Here is a 19675-nt window from a genome sequence, read left to right on the forward strand (position 1 = left end):
CGGGAGCCCGCTGCGGGAGGAGCGGCTCCGGGGCTGCCGTTCGTCTCAAGCGTGCGGAGGGAGAGCTTCCAGACATCCTCCCGACGGCCTGGACGGCTGATTTCAGACGGGGACCCTAGCGCCTCGCTTCTTTTCAGGGTCCTTTCCGCGACCGTGAAAGCCAGCCGCCGTCTCGGCAGAAGTTCTTGTAACTGCTGTCTAACGGGACGCGATTTACTGCTGATGATGCCTTGTGCGCACGCAAAATGCATCTCGTTTGGCTCGGGAGTCCAGTAACTAACAAATTAATGATGGTGCCTGCACCGGCGCGTGTTGACCGAGTTCAGCGTAATAACGGTAACGCTGAAACAGACTGCTAAGGTCAGGTATTGCCCAGGAGCGCTTTCATCTCAAAGCTACTGCGGTACTGTTTGTGAACGAACTCTACTAAAATCTAAAGAATCGTTATTTTGTAACAGAAAATCTGTTTCTGATACTATAGATTTATAGTGTAGTTAGAACTAGAATAGAATCTATTAAGATTAATTGCCAGAGAATTTTTACAATAATAGCAACTGTTCTTAAGCATTTTTATTTAAAATTTATTTTTGCTGTTAGTTAGCTGAAATGTGTTTGGTGCTGAATAGGAATTATATGAACTAACTGGATGGGCCTGAACACTTTGAAAACGCTATGAATATTTTTTTTTTTAATTAGCCTTAGTTTGAAATACTGCTGTTTTTCTACATATATATAGCACAGATATTTGTAATGCATTAAGAGAGTGGAGAAATTGCTTCTGGAATTCTTTCACCACATGTGGCAAAAAGTAGAATGACCAGTTCAGTGTAGTCCGTGGACACTGAAAGCATTTGAGATTTGACCAATGGCATTTTTAAAGAATGTGTTACCACTTCTTTTCCTATGAAAGGTACATCAAATTATACTATTGACTTATTTTTTGCAGAATTCTTTCATTAAAATGAAAACATAATTTTAGCCACAGTGGTAATTTTTTCCTAGGATTGTGCATGTGCTTCCAGGGGGTTATTTCTTCTAAGAGGCATATACGTCTTTATTTAGACTTTCAAGAAAAATCTTGTAGCCCATAAGCAGTAATACATTTGAAAATTATTATATCATGCAGCATTTTATTTTTAAGCTTTAGCTTGTTTTATGAAATAGAATGGCTCACTTATGAAAGATTTCACAAGGATCTGTAGCTGGTTCTAGAGCTATCATAATTTCCATTTCTAATTACGGGCTTGTTTTCTCATTCCATATAAAATTACTGCAGTTTTAAGTGCTGCAAAGAGCTTAACATGCAAGAATTTTACACAACAGCAGTCTTAAGTCTACAATACAACTGTTTTTCTGTATTTGTCATCCTCAGAGTACATTTTGTCTTATCTGTGTTTCAGTTCTATGTATTAATTTTGTTTTGTTTCAAGCAAGCTCTTATTTTTCTAATAGACACAACAGGTGATGACTATATATCTAGTTCATTGTGAATAGTTTGCTTTTTTTTTAATTTTTCTTTCAGCATGAAAAATAAATCCAGTTGAATTTAGATGTGAGAAATATTTTAAGCTGCACTCTACCTATTTGAACAATTTGCTTGATATTGTTCTTACGAAGACTACGCTACCACATTCCACTGATCTTTCTTTCATTGATAATAATTTCATTTTTATGCTTTCATCTCAATTTAATGTTTACATTTAAGTAATAAATGTTTTTATACCTGTACGAAGTATGACAACGGTGGAAATCTACAGTTCACCAATGAATTTAACTGCTTTTTGAATGAAAACAATTAAACCACTTCCATCATAATTCCATTTGTACCCAAAATATTTTTTGAAATATTATATTTTACTCTGTATTAATTGTTCTCTGTGGAATCATTATTGGCTGATGTTACCAAGAGCCTAATCTAAAGGGATCAGAATAAACTCACAGCTGTCTCTGAGACTTGAGAGTACAGCATCACATTTTAGCATTAAAACAAACCTGAAAGTTTTGCAAGATAGTTTGGCTCTTCAGTGAAGGAAGATGCTGTTTCTAAAAGACAAAATAAGCTTTCTTTTTTTTCCTGTTGCTTTCCTGTTGTGTGGGGTTTTTTTCTCCTCTTTTTAATAGGCTAATCTATATTCAGTATTAAGAAAAATTCAGTACTTTTCTAGCATTTGGATTTCTGACAGTGGAACTTGCTGATTAGTGGCTCTTGCATTACAACATGATTTGCTATCTAGGTTTGGAATTAAAGAGTTGCCAAGTAAGCATTTTGTGAAGTTTAATTAGACATCTAAGGAGAAAAGAGATTCAGGAAAGTAATTTTTTGCAAAAGTTCTGAAAACCTAATATACGTGCATTACTAATTCTTGCAAGCGTGTGCATATGTTGTTCTGCATAATCCCAAGCCATGGGAGATGAGTGTTTGGTGCTTAACTATGTTTGAAAAATTACCTAATGGGTCAGTAATTGGTTGGGTTTTGCTTAGATTGTAAAGCGTGTAAAAGGCATTTACTGTGCCTTGTTCCCTGGAATGTTTATTTTATAGTACTTGAAATCTATGAAGTTGACATATTTGTCTGAATTTTCAATAGCAGTATAGGTTAAATACAATTACTGACCACATTGCTATTTTTTCTTTTGCCTGTCATCTGCATGAATGTATTTTGATAATATTTGCCTATTGTAGGGTTTGAGAAACAAACCAAAGAAAACAGGACATGTGAAACCAGACCTCATTGATGTCGATCTTGTAAGAGGTAGGTCCTGAGCTAGAAAAAGCTGAATTTCTCAATATAAAAATAACTGCCATCCTGTGTCTTGTAACAAGAGTGTAAGTATTAAAAAAAAAAACAAAACCAAAAAACAATCAACCCTATGTAACTCCTCGCTAAAGACCATGGATAGGAAATACTGTTAAAAGATGACCTCTAGATTAAACTGAAGGCTTAAAAACTTGATTTCAATTTTGTTGTCTAGACTTAGATTTTGAAAAAAAGAACTGCATGGATTGTCATGGATCAAAGTTTTGCAGTTATTAGTTCAGAGATCTCCTATTGCCGTGCATTCAGACATCTTCCAAATGTTCTGACATCTAGAGGAAAGGTTATGTTGAAATTTCTGGAGAGCAAAATTTGTACAGGCCTTGAATATTTCTTGCTTGTTTTAAATAACAAAACAGCAACAGAAGGTCAGATGATAGGAGACTTTGAAAAGTCTTTATTTAGTCTTAATTTATTTTTGTCTTTATTTCATTGCCCTCATACCTCCTGAAGGCTGTAGCTTTTTTTTCCCTGAGCCCAGTAGCCAGCACGGTCTCCTGAATCCCTTCCAGGTAGTGCTCTTTGAATCCAGTCTCGAATTAACCGCAGCGCCCTGCTGTGCTTTTGCCCTTGGAGACAGATACACAGGTGCCTTCTCACCTAGAGCTGGCCTTCAGAGACCCGCTCCCCCCCTTGCTCCCAGGCCACTTCACCCCTTTGCCAGTTAGTCTGGCTTGATCTTCGCTAGCACTCAGATGCTCGGTCGCACGCCAGCGCTTGCGCCGGTTGCTGGCACCACGGACACGTGTGCCCCTGACTCATGCCCTGAAGTTTGACTCCCGGTGCTGGCACTCAGCCCCGTCTGTGCATGTGTGCACGCAAAACAGACCGCCCCTCGCCCAGGAGAGGGTTAAAGGAATTTAATAAGAAGGTAGTACAGACTGCGCCGATCAGGCGCATGGCATGGCCTGACAAGCAGCATACTGAGCAGCAGCTATTTACGCCTGACCAGCCCTTTTTATCCCCTTAGCCCTCAATTTCCCCGCACTTGTTCGTCCCCGAATTGCTTAAACCCCTCCTTTCTCCTGCTCTTGGTTTCTTCCCTAAACATCCCATAGTAAGTCCTGTGCAATCTGAGCTCCTTTCCCCTGGCATCCCATAATGGGTCCCGCACCCCTGGGCAGCAACCCCCTTTGGTCTGAAAGGGGATGTGAAGAGCGGCTCCCAATGGCTGGTGGTGAGGGTTTCGCACTGGGACAATAGGGCTGACGGCTCTGCTGGGACAGCCGGGGCACTGGTCGAGATGTTCCTTCCGTGAGTTGGATTCCCACCTGCCCTTGTGCTCTGCCCTCTGTCCTGCGCTGGGCTTCTGGAGACGGGCCTTCGATGGGCTGATGGCTCCAGTGAGGGGTCTAGACGAACCCTGGCAGGGTATTATTTGGGCTCCCCCTCCTGCCGTTGTCTCTTTGAGCTCCTCTGCAGCTGTGCAGACCAGGTTTCATCACATCGCCTAACAACAGAACTTTTGAAAGTGGGGATGTGAGAGAAAGAAACAAAATCAATAACATTGGAACTTCAAAGAAACAGAACTGAAAACTAAATATTTGTAAGAATTAAGGAACAGCAGTAGACCACTTCAATATAATGGTATATATGAATAACATTTAAATGACTGCTTTGCATGGATGTCTAAGTTGGCATTAAGATAGTTTCGGTACTGGCAGTGTTTTACCTGTGCCAGCACAGAGCTCTCTAATGCCAGTTCTGCTTGTAAAAGAGGTGAAGATGGCGTAGCAGCATGCAGTAGTTGCCCTTGCCAAGCAGTAACCTTGGCATAATTTAAGTCGCACCCCCATTAAGTAAATGTTACACAGTTTTCTAGCTGCCAGAGAAGTGGGAATTTGCAGGAAGAGAAAGAAATGGAGGAATACAAAAGAGAAGGGACATTTGAATGAGTGAGATGGAAAGTGGTGTTGAAGGAGAGAGAAAGATAAATCATTCTTTGGGTGGCTTTCCTGCTCTGGGGGCTAGTACTCAGTTGGACAGATACTTCTCTGTACTTCTCAGCTTTATTCTATTTTCCTGAATGGCATGGCTGGAGCAATTTACAGATGTTGATGATTTAGATCCCTTTGCTGTGTCAGGAAAGGGCTCTGCTGTGTGGGCATGTGGAGTTTTCATATGACTTCCTGTTGCTTCATATCAAGTTTCTGATACCTCAGTGAAACAGAACAATTTTTAATAATTTATTTTAAAATAATTTTGACATAGTAAGAACAGGCAATGTTTTCTTATTCACACATTCCAAAATCTAGGTATTTGTAGAAGTTCCTGATAATGGCAATCAAGAGGGTACCAACAATTTACGCAGATTTTGGATTGAGGAGACAGTGAAATGGTGGAAGTGCGAGATTTATTCAAATAATTATGTTTAATAATTGCTCCTTTAAATAACTATCTTAACTACTCTGCTATTCAACAACTAAAGTTATTATTAGCCATAACAATGAAATATATCAAAATTTCTTCTCTTTCTTTAAAGGATCTGCTTTTGCTAAAGCAAAACCTGAAAGTCCTTGGACATCTCTGACCCGCAAAGGAATCGTGAGAGTTGTTTTCTTTCCGTTCTTCTACAGGTGGTGGCTACAAGTAACATCGAGGGTCATCTTTTTCTGGCTGCTTGTTCTTTACCTTCTTCAAGGTAGAGTTGGATTACAGGACCAGCTTCAACTGAATGTGTTATTTTAACCATGTGGAAGCTGCTGTATGTTACTTGGTTCGCTTTATGCTGTTAAGGTTCATTCCAATATTTTCTGAAATATTGGAGTGACACAGTCCCAAGCATGTGTCTTTTGGTTAACATTTGTTTTACATATGTAAAGGGGGCATACTGAAAATTTAAGGATTTCCTCACAGGCTTTTTTCAGCATTTAGCACACATTCATTTGTCATCTCTGTATATAATTTAGGTTTCCAGGCCTATCTAGTTTAGTTCAGGACTAAGCAATATCAAAGAAACCTTTGGCTTAGGCAGTGTATTTTTGTCTTGGGCTTTTGGTCTTTCTGGTACTTGTGCAGATCAAGAGCTCTGCTCAAGAAGCAAGCAAGGCCAAACCTGTGTGCAGCTTGTGCCACCTGGTAGGATGATCTGTTTGACCAGTTTTCAGTTGTCGTTCCATGAATTGTTTTGTCACATCAGAGGCAGTGAACTTCTAACTTATACTTTAGTCAGACCTCAGCCATGCTCCTGAATGACTGGCAAGTGGGGAGGCTTATTGTCCTATGTGCTTCTGCTCTTTTTTCCATTGCAATGGGGAGACTATGCATCACACAACAGAGTATCTGCCAGTTCATATGTGAACAAGTGTCACTTTTGGGCAGCTGTTAACAAACAGAAGGCAATTTGCAGCTTTTGGGATGCTCAATGTTGAGTTCTAGTAATCTCACTTTGTGCTTCTCTTAATTATATGTAATATATAAGAGGAAAATTAGAAAGGGAAGAATGTAATGTAGTGAGTAAGTATCTAACAGTGTGAAAGTCACCAAAAGAATAAGTATATCAGAAGCGTGTATAACAGAAATGGAACAGAAGGTTAATGAAAGTTGGGAGCAATTTAAGTACCCTGAGAAGCTAAATGACTGATAAATTTTTCACTGAAATTCAATTAAAAGACAGTATTACTTTTTCAATTTTGCTATCTGTCCTTGCAGTTGTGAATCACTGTACCATTTGGAAATTGTATTTAAAACAAGAAATAGTTTAAAAAAAAAAAAAAAAAAGGCGGCAGTGCCTCTTGTGTAGTGGTGTTAGCAGCTATAAAATGAATTTCACAATGCCAGTGCCCCAAAACTTGAAATATTGACATATTTTCATGTAGTCTCCTATAAAAACTTCTCCTTATCTCCATTTCCGAGATAGGTGCTTAGGAAGTATTGTTGTGTACGTTAGCATTTGTGTATACTATGGTAAGCCATCCCATAGTGTTAATGATTTTAATCTCATTTATAGTAATATAGGTAGTAAAATCCGTAAATTATAGTTTGTTTGTTACCATGTTCATAGGTGGCTTACTCTAAGAAACACCATTACAGTAATTTTTTATGTTCCTGTTCTTAAATTTATTTAAAAAAATACATTCACACTTAATTTTTGGAGCCTTCATGAGACTCTAAAAGCAGCAAAATAGTAAGACAATGCAGATTCTGAGTGCAAGCAAGTTTTTTTAGGATATTAATTACAGAGCTATCTTGTAATTAACTTCTTTTTTCCCTCAGATTTCTTGGGTTCTATGATTTACTAAAGTTATGGTTGGAATGCATTATTTCCCTAATCCATATATTATTAGTCTGTAATGTGACAAAATATTTCCGGTATTTCTGAGGTTGTGAATTAACAAATCCTGGGGAAGAATTAATAGTATTCCATATTACACTATAATCCAACTACTTGAAACACCTGCCATTTAAATTATGCTGAATTAACTGCAGAGTTTTCGATGGTTTTTTGAAATAAATTGAAAGACTTACAAGGTACAGTTAAGTGAAATTAAATTGACAAAATTTTTTAAAGGAAACTATTTAAAACAACCTCCTTCAAGCCTTTCCTTCTAGCACTTCTATAGAAGTTTTGCTTATATTTTACTCAGAAGGGTGTGCTCAGTTATTCATTTTGTACCAAATAGGTAAGGCAGCACCAAAATGTCAAGAATCTATTATGAAAGCTTAACAACAAAACACTTCAAATTCCAGTGGCCATATTTCTGCCCCAAATCTGAATTTTGTATTGTAGCTTGGGGTTTCTGTCATCATGACAGGTTCTCACTGACACTGTTGTAAAATGGTCTGACTTTATTTTGTTTATATATATTTATTTAAGTTATTTTATTTAGTTATGAAGTATTTTATACATCTTTATGAACTGCGTTACTTGGAATTACTGCTTCGAAATTGATAAGTTTTAGCAGGGTACTTGCTAGCATTTATGTAAGCCTACAGAAAAGAATTCTTTCCTTGGCTGTAGATTTAACTCTAGATTTTATTTGCATTGGTTTTCTTTAGTATAAAGTATGATTAGCAAAATGTGTGATAAGAAAACTACAGAGAAATGTTTTTTGTCCAAGGTCATGGAACAGGCTGGTGAATTAGGGTAGAAGTAAAACCTTTTTCTTCTGACTTCTTATCCATTTAGTTTATAGCATTACCTCCTTCTTACTTTAAACATGTTTCTATATTCTAATAGGAAAATGAAGTGTGAAATTATAGTGTGTATCTCCATTGCGTATTTCTTAAGTATGAAACAAGAAACTTTAATAGTGATAGAATGATTGTTTATTGTGGTGAGATACATATATATGTACGTATGTGTTTTTAAACTTGGTAATACAAATATTCAAAGCTTTAAATGCTATAAAAATAAATGCTTATTGGTCTTTGAAATGTATGGTTGCTTTCTTTGATACAGCTTTTTGGTCTATGTGATATAATTTCTTTTTTGTCTGTTTCACAAAATAAACCATTGTAATTTAGGAAAGTACAAGTCCAAATACTATAAATAAGTAAAGACTTAATTATAAGTGGTGTGAGAAATTCTAAAACCTTGCTGTTGGTAGGACCAATTCTAGGATAATCTGAACTACAGTGTCTTGACACACTGTGCAGAAAGAAGTTCTTGGATTTCCCTCCCATCCTACTGAAAAGATCAGGAGATTGGTAACATTTTCTTAAATCTGTGTGAAACTTCTGGTGGGAACCTGCAGTCTACAGATTTGTATCTTCTGGAAGAAGAAGGTTTCTTCTAGATCACTCTGCTTTGCTAAATGTTTTTTTAAGTAGCAGAAGAAATCTTGTAGTGAAGTTTGAAATTATTTTGTGGAGGCCTGCTCCTGCAGGTTATTTCATGTGGATCTGTGGAGCTCTGTGTTCTCAGAAGTCTATGTTTACCCAAATTGTATGGTAGGAGTCAAAATTGGCTACTTATTTACACTTTATAATTTACGAAGCTAATTGTATGTGTGAGAAACCCAGTTAAGCTCATTTAGAAAGAGGTAATGTTATCTGTACCTTTTACTATCTGTACCTTTTTGTTTATTTTTTAATAAGTTGGATTTCTGATTGATGCATACTGTCTTTCTGAGGAACCTCATACAGCAAAAACTTAGTCCACATATAGTAATAAAAGACACCCTATGTGTTCTACGTAAGACTTCCGTGCTTTACTTTAGGAAAAAGGCTGATGGGATGTTAGAAATAGATCACCACAATCAAAAATAATTCCATTGTTTTGTACATTCATCATGTTTCTAATAATGGTTACCTTGCTAAAGATTATTTCATGAAAAACACGTCTAAATCTCTTTTTAGTGGAAAACATTGCATCCAGGTATCTGCTGTGTTAGATGTGGCTTCATGTGATAAATTTTAGGTGTTTGAATGTGACACGTAAATTTGCATGTGGCTGTATTTTTTCAATTAATTTTAGCAGAGAACTGGTGAAAGCTGTTGAACTTGTAGTATGTATTTCTTGTGCTAGGAGTAGGTCTAAGTTACGGGGCTTTCACTTCTTAGTGGTACAAGAACAAAACCAAGTTCTTGGGGGATGTGTGGGTGTTAGGCACAGAGAATTATTCCCCTGTTCTGTTTCTGAATTGTTTCTTGGAGTTTCTGGGTTTTTTTCTTAATAGCTTCGCCCAGATGAGTTACAGAACACAGCACTTCAAGCCATAGAGGCAGAGCCACAAGAACATACAACAAGCAGAGAAAAGAGAGGGATTGTCTCTTACATCTGCCCCGTGCCTGTTGAATGTGTTCAGATTGACCTGAAGCCTGTAAAGACCTTTCTGAGTTGTAGAAGTGTGTGGGCTCTGGGTACAGGAGCAAGAAGAGCTGCGTGGGTGTGGGTGTTGGCTTGTGAAAAGCTGGTTATAGGGTTACAAAATTAACAGTTAACTACAGAATTGGGAGCTGACCCTTTTCCAACCATAAGTGCTAGCTGGAGTCCTGGTCATTTCAGCTGGACTGCCTCATAGTTTACATGGTTTGTCTTTGATCTTTCCTCATTACTAGAAAATATACACACAAGTATATATGAAATGTATACAGGGTCGCACTTAACGCCTGTCTGTCTATCCACATGGGCAATTTTGTCCTTTGACTGGAATATGGAGTTTAAAATGCATTCTGCTAGAGAATATAAAGAATTTCTAGTCTCAAGTCTGTTGATCCTTAGAGTGTTGTAATAGATGTATGGTTCCACAGAGCCACAGGCTAGTTGAGGCTGGCAGGGAGCTCTGGAGATTGTCTAGTCTGAACCCCTGCTCAAAGCAGTGTCAGCTAGAACAGGTTGCTCAGGGCTGTGTCTAGTCAGGGTTTGAATATCTCCAAGGATGGAGAGACTTCAGCCTCTCTGGGCACCCTGGTCCTGGTTTGATGAGTCCTATGCTCACCTGACTTGTTGGATTGTGCTGCGTCGTTATAGGTGATACAGAATTAAATTTATTTGGACTACTTTAAGGATGACATTTGCTTTTTGTTTTTGTCTCCTACTGAAGTTTTATCTTAATTTAAAGCTGTTTCATGGCAGAACTGGCTTTCCAAATGTTTTGGGTTCCCCCCCTTACCGCATTCTGCCGCCTCTTTTTGAGCAATAGGTATAATATCAGAAGTGTAAACGAAGAGGTTGATATTAAGACAGTAGGCAGCTGTTTAAATCTTTGTTACTGCCTGTTTCATTGCAATTACAATCCCTTCCTCTCAGAATTACATGGGTTGGTTTAAAATGCAGGTAAAGGACTACATCTGACTGTTTCTCTTTTTAACAAAAGCCATGTAACGAGTTGGCCATTTCAAATATTGAACTCAACCTCATTTCCATTCTTTTCCAGTTGCTGCTGTAGTGTTGTTCTATACAGCCCAAAGCCCACATAATATACCTCTGACTGAAGTAATTGGGCCAATATGGCTAATGTTGCTACTTGGAACTGTGCATTGTCAGATTGTTTCAACACGAACTCCTAAGCCACCTCCCAGCACGGGGGGTAAAAGAAGAAGGTATTGTCTATGTTGAAGTACTTACCATTTAGGATTGTTAAACTATTCTAAAGAATGTGCATGAAAAACTGTAGGGGTTTACAGCCTCTGCTTGGGAAGAGATGAGAAATTGGTGTTCTGTTTTTATCTGAAACTTTAAAATGGGTGCTTAATTGGTGCTCTTTAACTTCTACACAATGACTAATTTAAGCATTGTTTTATTTGAATTTTAATGCATTGAATCTGACGTTTTGCCTCAAAACAGTTTGCATCTGAATAGTGGTGGAGTCACTGTATTTATATTACTGCAAATTTAGTTTTAGAACTCTGTGCAATACTCACTAGTAATCTTTGTGGGAAACATACATTAGAGATGCTATTGGAAGCGTAGAACTTAAGTCTTCCAGCACTTCACTGAGTATGGTTTGCTACAGTGAATTGTCCCATTAAAATGGGAAAACCTGCAGTAGTGAATTTTGCAGGTCTAAGCCTCTGATGATGAGATGAAATGTATTTTGGGTTTAAGTGTTATGATAATGAGTAAATGTTATGCTTAGTTTTATTAAATGGAGTTTATTAAATTGACATGATATAGCGTCAGCAAAATATTTTGAAACCTTGCTTGTTTTTGCATGCTTAAACTGCTGAACACATTATAGAACTACTAGATTGCACTTATAAAGCTACCTTCCAATTTTAATCTCTTCTGATGAAGGAAATTAAGGAAAGCAGCACATTTGGAAGTACATAGGGAAGGAGATGGCTCTAGTACCACAGATAACACACAGGAGGGAACAGTGCAGAGCTACGGTACAAGCACCTCTTGCAGTATTGGCGCTGTCTTCAGAGATATCTGGCATGCTGCTTTCTTTTTATCAGGGTTTGTATTTATTCAAGGCTTCATATGTGTTAGAGATGCACTATCCCTTTTCTAAGTAAACAATGATATAATGATTAAACTTCTGATGATCTGGTTTTTTTGTTCTTAATAGTAAACCCATCTCAGTATTTGAACATGTACTAATGTGGTGTTTCTTGACTTTTGTAAATGCTGATGCAATAATTTTGAAAAGATATTGAATTAACTTTTAGTTAAATTATATTTTGATGTAGGAGTACTCTGTGGGCTGTCAGGAACGAACCAACTCAGCTTCTCAATTTTAATCCAATGAGAAAAGTCGACTCTTTAATTTTACTTTATTACATTAGCTGCTTATTGCTCTGAGAGAATGCTTATTGAACTCTATCACTGTCATCAAATCACACACTTTTTTCTGAAGGAAAAGGCTTCAGGATTCAAATAGGCACAGTGTTTAGTTTATAAATAAACATTGAAGATACATTTTGTAATGATTGGAAGAAACATCTAACCCTGTTACATTACAGAGCTGTTTTGCAAATGATTGATTTGCTAATGCAGTGCTCTGGGCAATTAAAAATTTTTTAAAAAAACATTCTGTAGCAGTCTCTGTTCAAGATATGCTATACACACAGCATTGTGAGTGCTATATATTAGCATTTATTAATGAGAAAATATGCTCATAAAATAGTATGAAATTGAGAAAAGGGATACTGCAAGTTATTACATTGTTTTGTTGTGCATGTTGCATCTTAAATATGGCAACACTAACATGTCTGTTGTACTTGTGATACATGCTCTTAACCACTGGTAAAGCTTATCTTCTGTTATGTTACATTCTGGGAATATCTAGTTGAAACTGGAGAAATTTAAAAAATGCTTAAAAATATTGCAAGAGGAGAGTTCATTTGACTTTTTCCTTTGTAGATGAAGCTAGCTTTGACAAACTATGAGTCATAGTAATAGACACCACTGCTGTTCTTTGGGTCTATATGCATTACTTTCTGGTATGTTGGGAGTGCAGTCTTGTAAACTTTTGAATGTTTTCCATTCATTGAAGATACTGATCTGCAATAAGAAGAGCGGTGTTGGAAGATTATTTTTTTCCTTATCTTCCCTTCTGTTGGGCTCAGAGTGTTTTCAGTTGAGAAGGGCTGTGTGGGACTTGCTCTAAGGATCTGTTTATACCATTTAATGAGAGGTATTGTGTATATATATATAGATGTTAAGCCTCATTGATGACTACTTAGTATATACAGTATCTTCAAATGATAAAGAGCACAGGGTGACTGAGAATGCTGTAAGTAGGTCTTAGTCATTTGTTACCTCTTCAGTTGCAGAGGCATAGTTGTTTGTGTGTCTGGAGCCATACAAACCATATCAGGAACTTGTCCAGCTGCAGAATAATCTTTTTTCCTAGGAGATAATGCAGATCAGTTTCTTCATGTAATTTTTTTTCTGGTAATGCAAACAGTTTTATCAGTGCAGGGGGGATGGTAAGAGTGGGGCTGGGAATGAGCAAGCAGGAGAGCAGCATGGAGTACATTGACTACTTGGTGGTGTTGCTGAAGAAAATCTTATGAAACCTCAGTGCAAGGAAGCTGTACAGTGACATCTGTCCTGTTTCTTAAGACATATTTTGAAGCTCTTTAGATAAGCACATTAGAATGTCTCATTAGTGTTTATTTACAGCAATTTTTCACATCTATTAAGCTTTGAGATACCATTTTCTGGAGTTTTAAATACAGGTCTTAAACACATGGTTTCAAAATTAACCTCAGAAATTATGTTCTTTGCTTTAGGGCAGGACTCTGTGTACCCAGACCATTTGCCTACACTCAGGTCACTAGTAATCTGGAACTGTGTATTTAATAAATATCCTTTTGAATGGCAGAACTCAGTCTGACTGATAAAATATAATTCTAAACTTTAATCCAGCACAGGGGCAATTTAGAAAATATTAATTATTAGTTTCACTGGAAAGGAGGGCAAGATCCAAATCAGTAATTTATTCATGTTGTACTGATTTTGGGACTTTGTTCTCCATGTGTGTCTTTACTCCAATTATGAAAATCTTACAATTGTAACTTCTTTAAAAGTTTTGCGGTGTGAAGAGGGAGGAGAGGGGTTTTTTTGACCAACCCCAATGAAAATACGTGGGAATAGAATACTTGATCGTGAAAATCTACAGTCTTCCAGAAACCTGATTTAAATCTTCCTTAATATTTTCTCTATCTAATGCATGAATAAGACTGAAAGTCATTCTTGACTTAGCTTTTGCATATGTTCAAGCTTTTCAAGACCTTGAAGGTTTATTCATGGTGGTGTCCTGTCTTGCTCTTAAATTCTTTTTATTTTAGCATGAAATTTAAAAAGTTGATTAATGACATACACATATAAAAATTGTAGGAAACTATAAATTTCTATCAGCTATGGAAGTATTGTTCATGTTTGTTATTGTTTTTCTTTTAACACAGTATAGTGCATGAAAGCCTAACTTTCAGCCCAAATTTATGCTTTTCTGGCTTGAGGCTTACACTTAAATTCAGGGATTCTTGCAAAAAATAACTTTGGTTTCTACATTAGAAACAAATGAAAGACTTCAGTCAAGTTACCTGTTTTTCAAAATGAGCCTTAGTTGATATCAGACTAGTCATTTGTCTTACAGTTTTAGCGCTTAAACATTGCTTGAGTAGTGCATTTCTATCTGAACAAATTATACATACATACATATGTTCTTTTTTTCTCCTATCTATTCTTACTCAACTGTGTGAGGCTACTTCTTCCTAGTAGCCTTCAAGTTTCACATGATGTATAAAAACTTCTCAAATCAAACTTGGAAGAGTTGTCCTGTTACTCTACTCATACAGCTTAGTAACTTGAGGAGTAAGTCTTTCTGGCTGGATGTGTGTATGTATGTGATGAGAACTGCATTCCCTTGTGCACTGTTAGAAAGACATTTTTAAGAAGTGCCAAAAGTGTATTTAATGCATTAAAAATTGGCCTCTCTGGGTTCCTGCTTATTGCAGATAATTTAATATTAGCGGTACTTCCTTAGTGCTCACAACTGAGCTTGCTGAAACTTATTCTTTTACAATGAGTTGCCACTGAAAGGGTGATACTGCCTTTGTTCCAGAAGTGGAACAGCAAACGTTTCCATTAAATAATAAGCTAAGCTTTCCCTATCTTCAGTTGTCTTATCTTCATTAACTTAGTTAAACAATGACATTATGGAACAGCACAGAAATTAAGTTCTAACATGTTTACTGTTGATACTTTGACCTTTTTGTCCAAAGCCTCAATAATGTATTAGATGATCTTAATGGACCTAGAAAATTAAAACTCTATGTGTGAGCTAGCACACTGGTAATCTGCAAACAGGAGGCTTACTAACTGCATCTCCACCACAAAACACACACTAAAGCATCTTGCTCTTTACCTTTGTAAACTTATAATAAAAATTAATCCATGCAAATATATAGTAACTACAGAAAGTGTTTCTGCTGGTTTTGTACTCATTTGGAAATAAAGTTGACTAAGAATTTTGGGAATAGGTCAGGGAATAGTAGGTGAGTTCTATAGCTTCCCACAAGAGAAGTGGAGCAGCTGTTTATTTGGTTTTAAAAAAAAAAAAAAAAAAAAAAAAGCTGTTAGCTTATTTCCAGGAAGCGCTGAGGGGTGGTGGAATGAGATTAAAGATGGTAAGGGAGGATGAAACACCTTAGTAACTTAGTCTCTTCTCTTCATTATTTTGTCTGCATTGCAGCAGATTAATTGTTCCTTTTTGGATTTTTCCATTTTATCCAGGTCTCCCTAGCCATTTTTTGTGTTCCATCTCCCCTGTATGTGTGGAATACCTTATCTTGGGAGGAATGTGAGGCGACTATCCCAATTCTTCTGATTTGTTTGATGTACATATTAAAGAGGAATTTAATCTTCTGCTGTGTAATCCAAGCTCTCACAGAATGCCTCACTCCTTAAAGAGAAAGGCAATGCATATTCCCTCATAAAAGTACAAGATCAATTGAACAGATTCTTGATAGTTTTATGACCTATGTCCAGTGTTCTACTTGTAATAAAAATCTGGAAACTTGATTTATAACACTTGGGTTTTTTTCCCCACAAGTGTTCTGGGAATCTTAACAAATAAAATCTAATAAATACAAGATATTAATTGCTTTTCTGATTTTTTTTCCATGTAATTTACTTTGAGAATACAGAAGCTTAAGTGAGGACTTAAAGTAGTCTCGATCGATAAGGTCACAAACTGCTATTCCTTTTTATTCCTTCATCGACTGCACTTTCTAATTTGGAAGTGTAATCATCCAAACATTTGCTTTGAGAAAGCCTTTTTCTGACCTGAGATATTCTTGCTGCTACATCTGTTGACTAGATAAGTGCCTTGATGTCTAGAGAATGTTTTGGAAGACTGTTCATCAATATTAGTAGTCTTAAGAATGATAATACTGAAACATAACTCATAAACTTATTTTGTGATTTGAAAACAAGTTTAATTAGTGTGTTTGTAAGATACATCAAAATATGTTGCCTGGGGTGTAACTGGATAATACGGAAAAGGGTAAATCACCTTCTGTTCAGTAGAGTTGTCAATAAGCAGAGTGTATTTAAAACAACAAAACCAAAAAATATCTGTGTACAGAGTACTAAATAGCACGTTTGCAGCTTCAGGAAATGGCATACTTGCTAACACTTAAAGAAACTTTTAGCACACGTCCTTTTTTTGTTAAGATAGAATAGGGAAGTTTCTCATTGATGTTTGAGGCTTGTGGTTCTTCTATTGCCAAAGTTGTTGTGAAGTTTTAGTTTTAAAACTTAGGTTTCCTTTTCTTTCAGTAGCTAATAATATAATTTTCTTTCAGATACTGACAGTTTCTTTTGTAACAATTTTAGGAAAGGATAATGGGTATTATTCAGAAGATGAAATAGTTACAAATATTGCATCAAATGTTAATATTATTAGTTTGCAGTCATCTTAGTAGTAAAACTAAAATATGAGTTGAGAGGGATAAGCAGGATTTAGACTGGGGAAAAAATTGAGAGAATCATTAATTTAATACATATATTTGTTTCAAATATAGATCAAAGAAAGCAAAAAATTCTATAGATAAATCCACTGAGACTGATAATGGCTACGTGTCCCTTGATGGGAAAAAGACAGGTAAAAGCAGTGAAGAATGTATGCAGGCCCATGAACGTCGATGTGAAGTGATTAAGCCAGAAGAGTCAGGGTGGAGCACCTCAACAGTGAGAGACGCCTTCAACAATCACAGTCATCACAAAGTAAGAGTGCTTCGTTGCTTTCAAAGCAGGATTATTGATTTGTCAAATGATATGTGAGGTGTATTTCTATGAAGCTTTTGATGTATTCTTATCTACTTTATCCTTAAAAATATTTAAAAAATGAAATCAGGCTTAAGGTCCTGGGGTCAAAAATTGTGTTAAGTATTCTTATATTATGTTGTCTTATATTCCTAGCCTTTCCTTTTTCTTGTAGCATGATCATTACTGACATCTAAACATTCTTTGCCATTCTGTATTTCAGTGCATGAATTTGTGTGCTGTCTTATCTGTGGGTTTTTTCCAGACCAGCTAAACTTTACAGGGTTCTATCTGGTGATCTCATAATAAATGAGAATATACAAGAAAGTTTCTGACAGCTGAATGATCCTTCGGTGCCCTTTTTCTTTCTGTAAGGGCTACTTTTAAAATCAGGGAAATGGAAAGTGGAATAAATTAATGATTGGAGTATTCTACATGCAGTCTGTAGCACTTTATTGTTGGAAGGAGAGGTAAATGTTAACTTTGTACTGTATGTGTTGATAACTCACTGTTATAGTGTCTGCCATCACAATTTTGGTGGGGTTTTTTTTGTGGGGGTGTTTTGGGGGGGGGTTGTCGGGCAGAGTTTCAAATCTTCTGGATATATTGCTTCTAAGCCTTTCTTGGTAGATTTGGTTTAGACAAAATCACATTTAAAACAAGAAAGTCAGAATTGTTCTTTACTGTAATATGAACTAGCCCTTCATCTGAGAAATGCTTATTTTGATATTAAAATTTCTGTTTTATAATTCCTGCTGCACCACTTAATGCATTTCCAATTGTCAATATTAATATCTGATTTAACTGAGCATACCTAATAATGTTGCAGAAAAAAATTTGATTTCAGTAGGTGAGAACAAGACCTAGTATGTATGAGTGTATGTCTTACTAATATTATATTTCTTACACTAGGATACTCACAGGGCTGTGACAAATTTATCAGATGAAGTTTCTAGTGAGGAAGGGCCTGAAACTGGATATTCTATACGTCGCAATGTAGAACGCGCTTCTAGTGATTGTACACTTCGAAACAGGAAATCTCACCATTATAAGAAACACTATCCTCTAGAGGTATGTTCTTTTCCATTGCTTCTTTTCTGTAAGTTGTTAAAACTTCTTAGTTTCTTATTGAATAGATATATTTTCCTCAACCCTTTTTCTCCTATATTGGATTTTAGGAGTCTGTTAATTGGAAGTCATGCTGGTGGGGGACAGGGATTTTTTTTTTTTTTTTTCATGACTGTTTTGAAATTTAGAGGCTTTTATTTGGTTGGTTTGAGCTGCATCCTATTTTTCAATTTGTTATAAGGAGCCTAAAATATATTCTGTAGATCTTGCAGCAGGTTATGGCCAGCTCTGTTGCTGTCTTTTGACACCAGTTATCTCCTCTGGAAACTTGATTTGTTACAGAAATAGTAGTAATTGGCAACATGCAAATTTTCATCATGCTAATGCTGCTGTTCCTTTCCATTTGGTTAGTATTTTGGATTTACTAACCTTCTTGTGGAGAAGTCTCATTGACTCTACCTCTGAGTTTTCATTCCCTCATGCTTATTGAAACAATCCTTTAAAATATTGTCATGAAATCTCAACAACATTGTTAATGCATAAAAATACTGGAATTTTAAGAGACTTGATGACATCATAGCTTAGAAGAGGGGAATTCATAGATTCCATATTAACAGAGTCCTTAATCATAAGGACTCAGACATTGAAAGAGAAAGGGATATGTTATCTTGTTTTTATTTATTTATAACTTTAAAGAAATTATGCTCTCTTTTGCTAATGGTGTTTAACTTAACAGATGTATGGAACGTTATTTTTTTTTAAAGGCTCTATTGCCATTTTTTCAGTGGTACTATGAGAAAAGAGCATAAAGAGTAATTTCAGCTCTGATAAAAGTCCACTTAGATGGGTTTAATAGGCAGAGCCTCATGAGTAAGCTTTCTACTTGATATGAGAAACATCTCCTTAGAAGGGTTCAGATACTGCTTTCTCTGATAACAATTGCAAAGCCTTGAAGTCAATGCTATGCATAAAAACATTATTAGATAATCTTCTCTTCTAGTCTTTCATTTATTTCTTACAGACTTTGTTTAAAAAGATCCAGAAGGCTAATTGATTTGAGTGTTTAATGCCTTATGCATGTTTGGTTCAGGATAACTGAATAGGTCGATACTTGGAACTGTTTGTTTTATATTACAGAAGATGTCTCTTGACTGTGTACTTGTGCAGCTGGTAATGCTTGACAAGAGGAAGCAGAAGGACATGATCACAGTCAATTTTTTTTCAGCTTAAATATATTTTCTCCTGCATAGAGTGCTTCAGAGCTTGGGAAGACTGTGTAGATATCTTCAGAAAGTGAAGAGACTACATTTGCTCTGTGTGTAGCTTTGGCAGTAATATTTTACACTTGTTCCCCATTTACTTATCTGACTGATGCCGTGAAAGAGGAAGCCTTTCTTTGTTCATACCAACTCGCCTCCCCCACACGATTACAAAGGAAATGAAACAATAGTTTTCAAATCTGTGAAAGCTTTCTTTGTATTAAAAAAAAAAATAAATTAGTGAAGTCAGTGGATATACTCTCAACTTTTGTCCTACATTTGCTTTTATCTTCATGTTTACTTGTCAACTTAATTGTTGCTTGAACAAGCTTTTTTAATGTTCTTATTTTATTAACTTCAGGACTCAA

General features: G+C 36.3%; 1 protein-coding gene across 1 annotated transcript in view; it reads left to right on the plus strand.

Moving 5' to 3' along the window:
• The window catches only part of PHTF2 (putative homeodomain transcription factor 2), a 54902-nt gene that overhangs the window by 14182 nt on the left and 21045 nt on the right, over nucleotides 1-19675 (plus strand). The window contains exons 3-8 of the mRNA XM_010580931.1: nucleotides 2684-2753; nucleotides 5299-5457; nucleotides 10637-10802; nucleotides 11497-11661; nucleotides 16740-16941; nucleotides 17893-18051. Of these exons, the coding sequence (XP_010579233.1) occupies nucleotides 2684-2753; nucleotides 5299-5457; nucleotides 10637-10802; nucleotides 11497-11661; nucleotides 16740-16941; nucleotides 17893-18051 (921 nt within the window). The remainder of the gene's footprint in view (nucleotides 1-2683; nucleotides 2754-5298; nucleotides 5458-10636; nucleotides 10803-11496; nucleotides 11662-16739; nucleotides 16942-17892; nucleotides 18052-19675) is intronic.

Source organism: Haliaeetus leucocephalus, unplaced genomic scaffold (genome assembly GCF_000737465.1).
Source record: "Haliaeetus leucocephalus isolate CR32 unplaced genomic scaffold, Haliaeetus_leucocephalus-4.0 Scaffold751, whole genome shotgun sequence".
NCBI lineage: Eukaryota > Metazoa > Chordata > Aves > Accipitriformes > Accipitridae > Haliaeetus > Haliaeetus leucocephalus.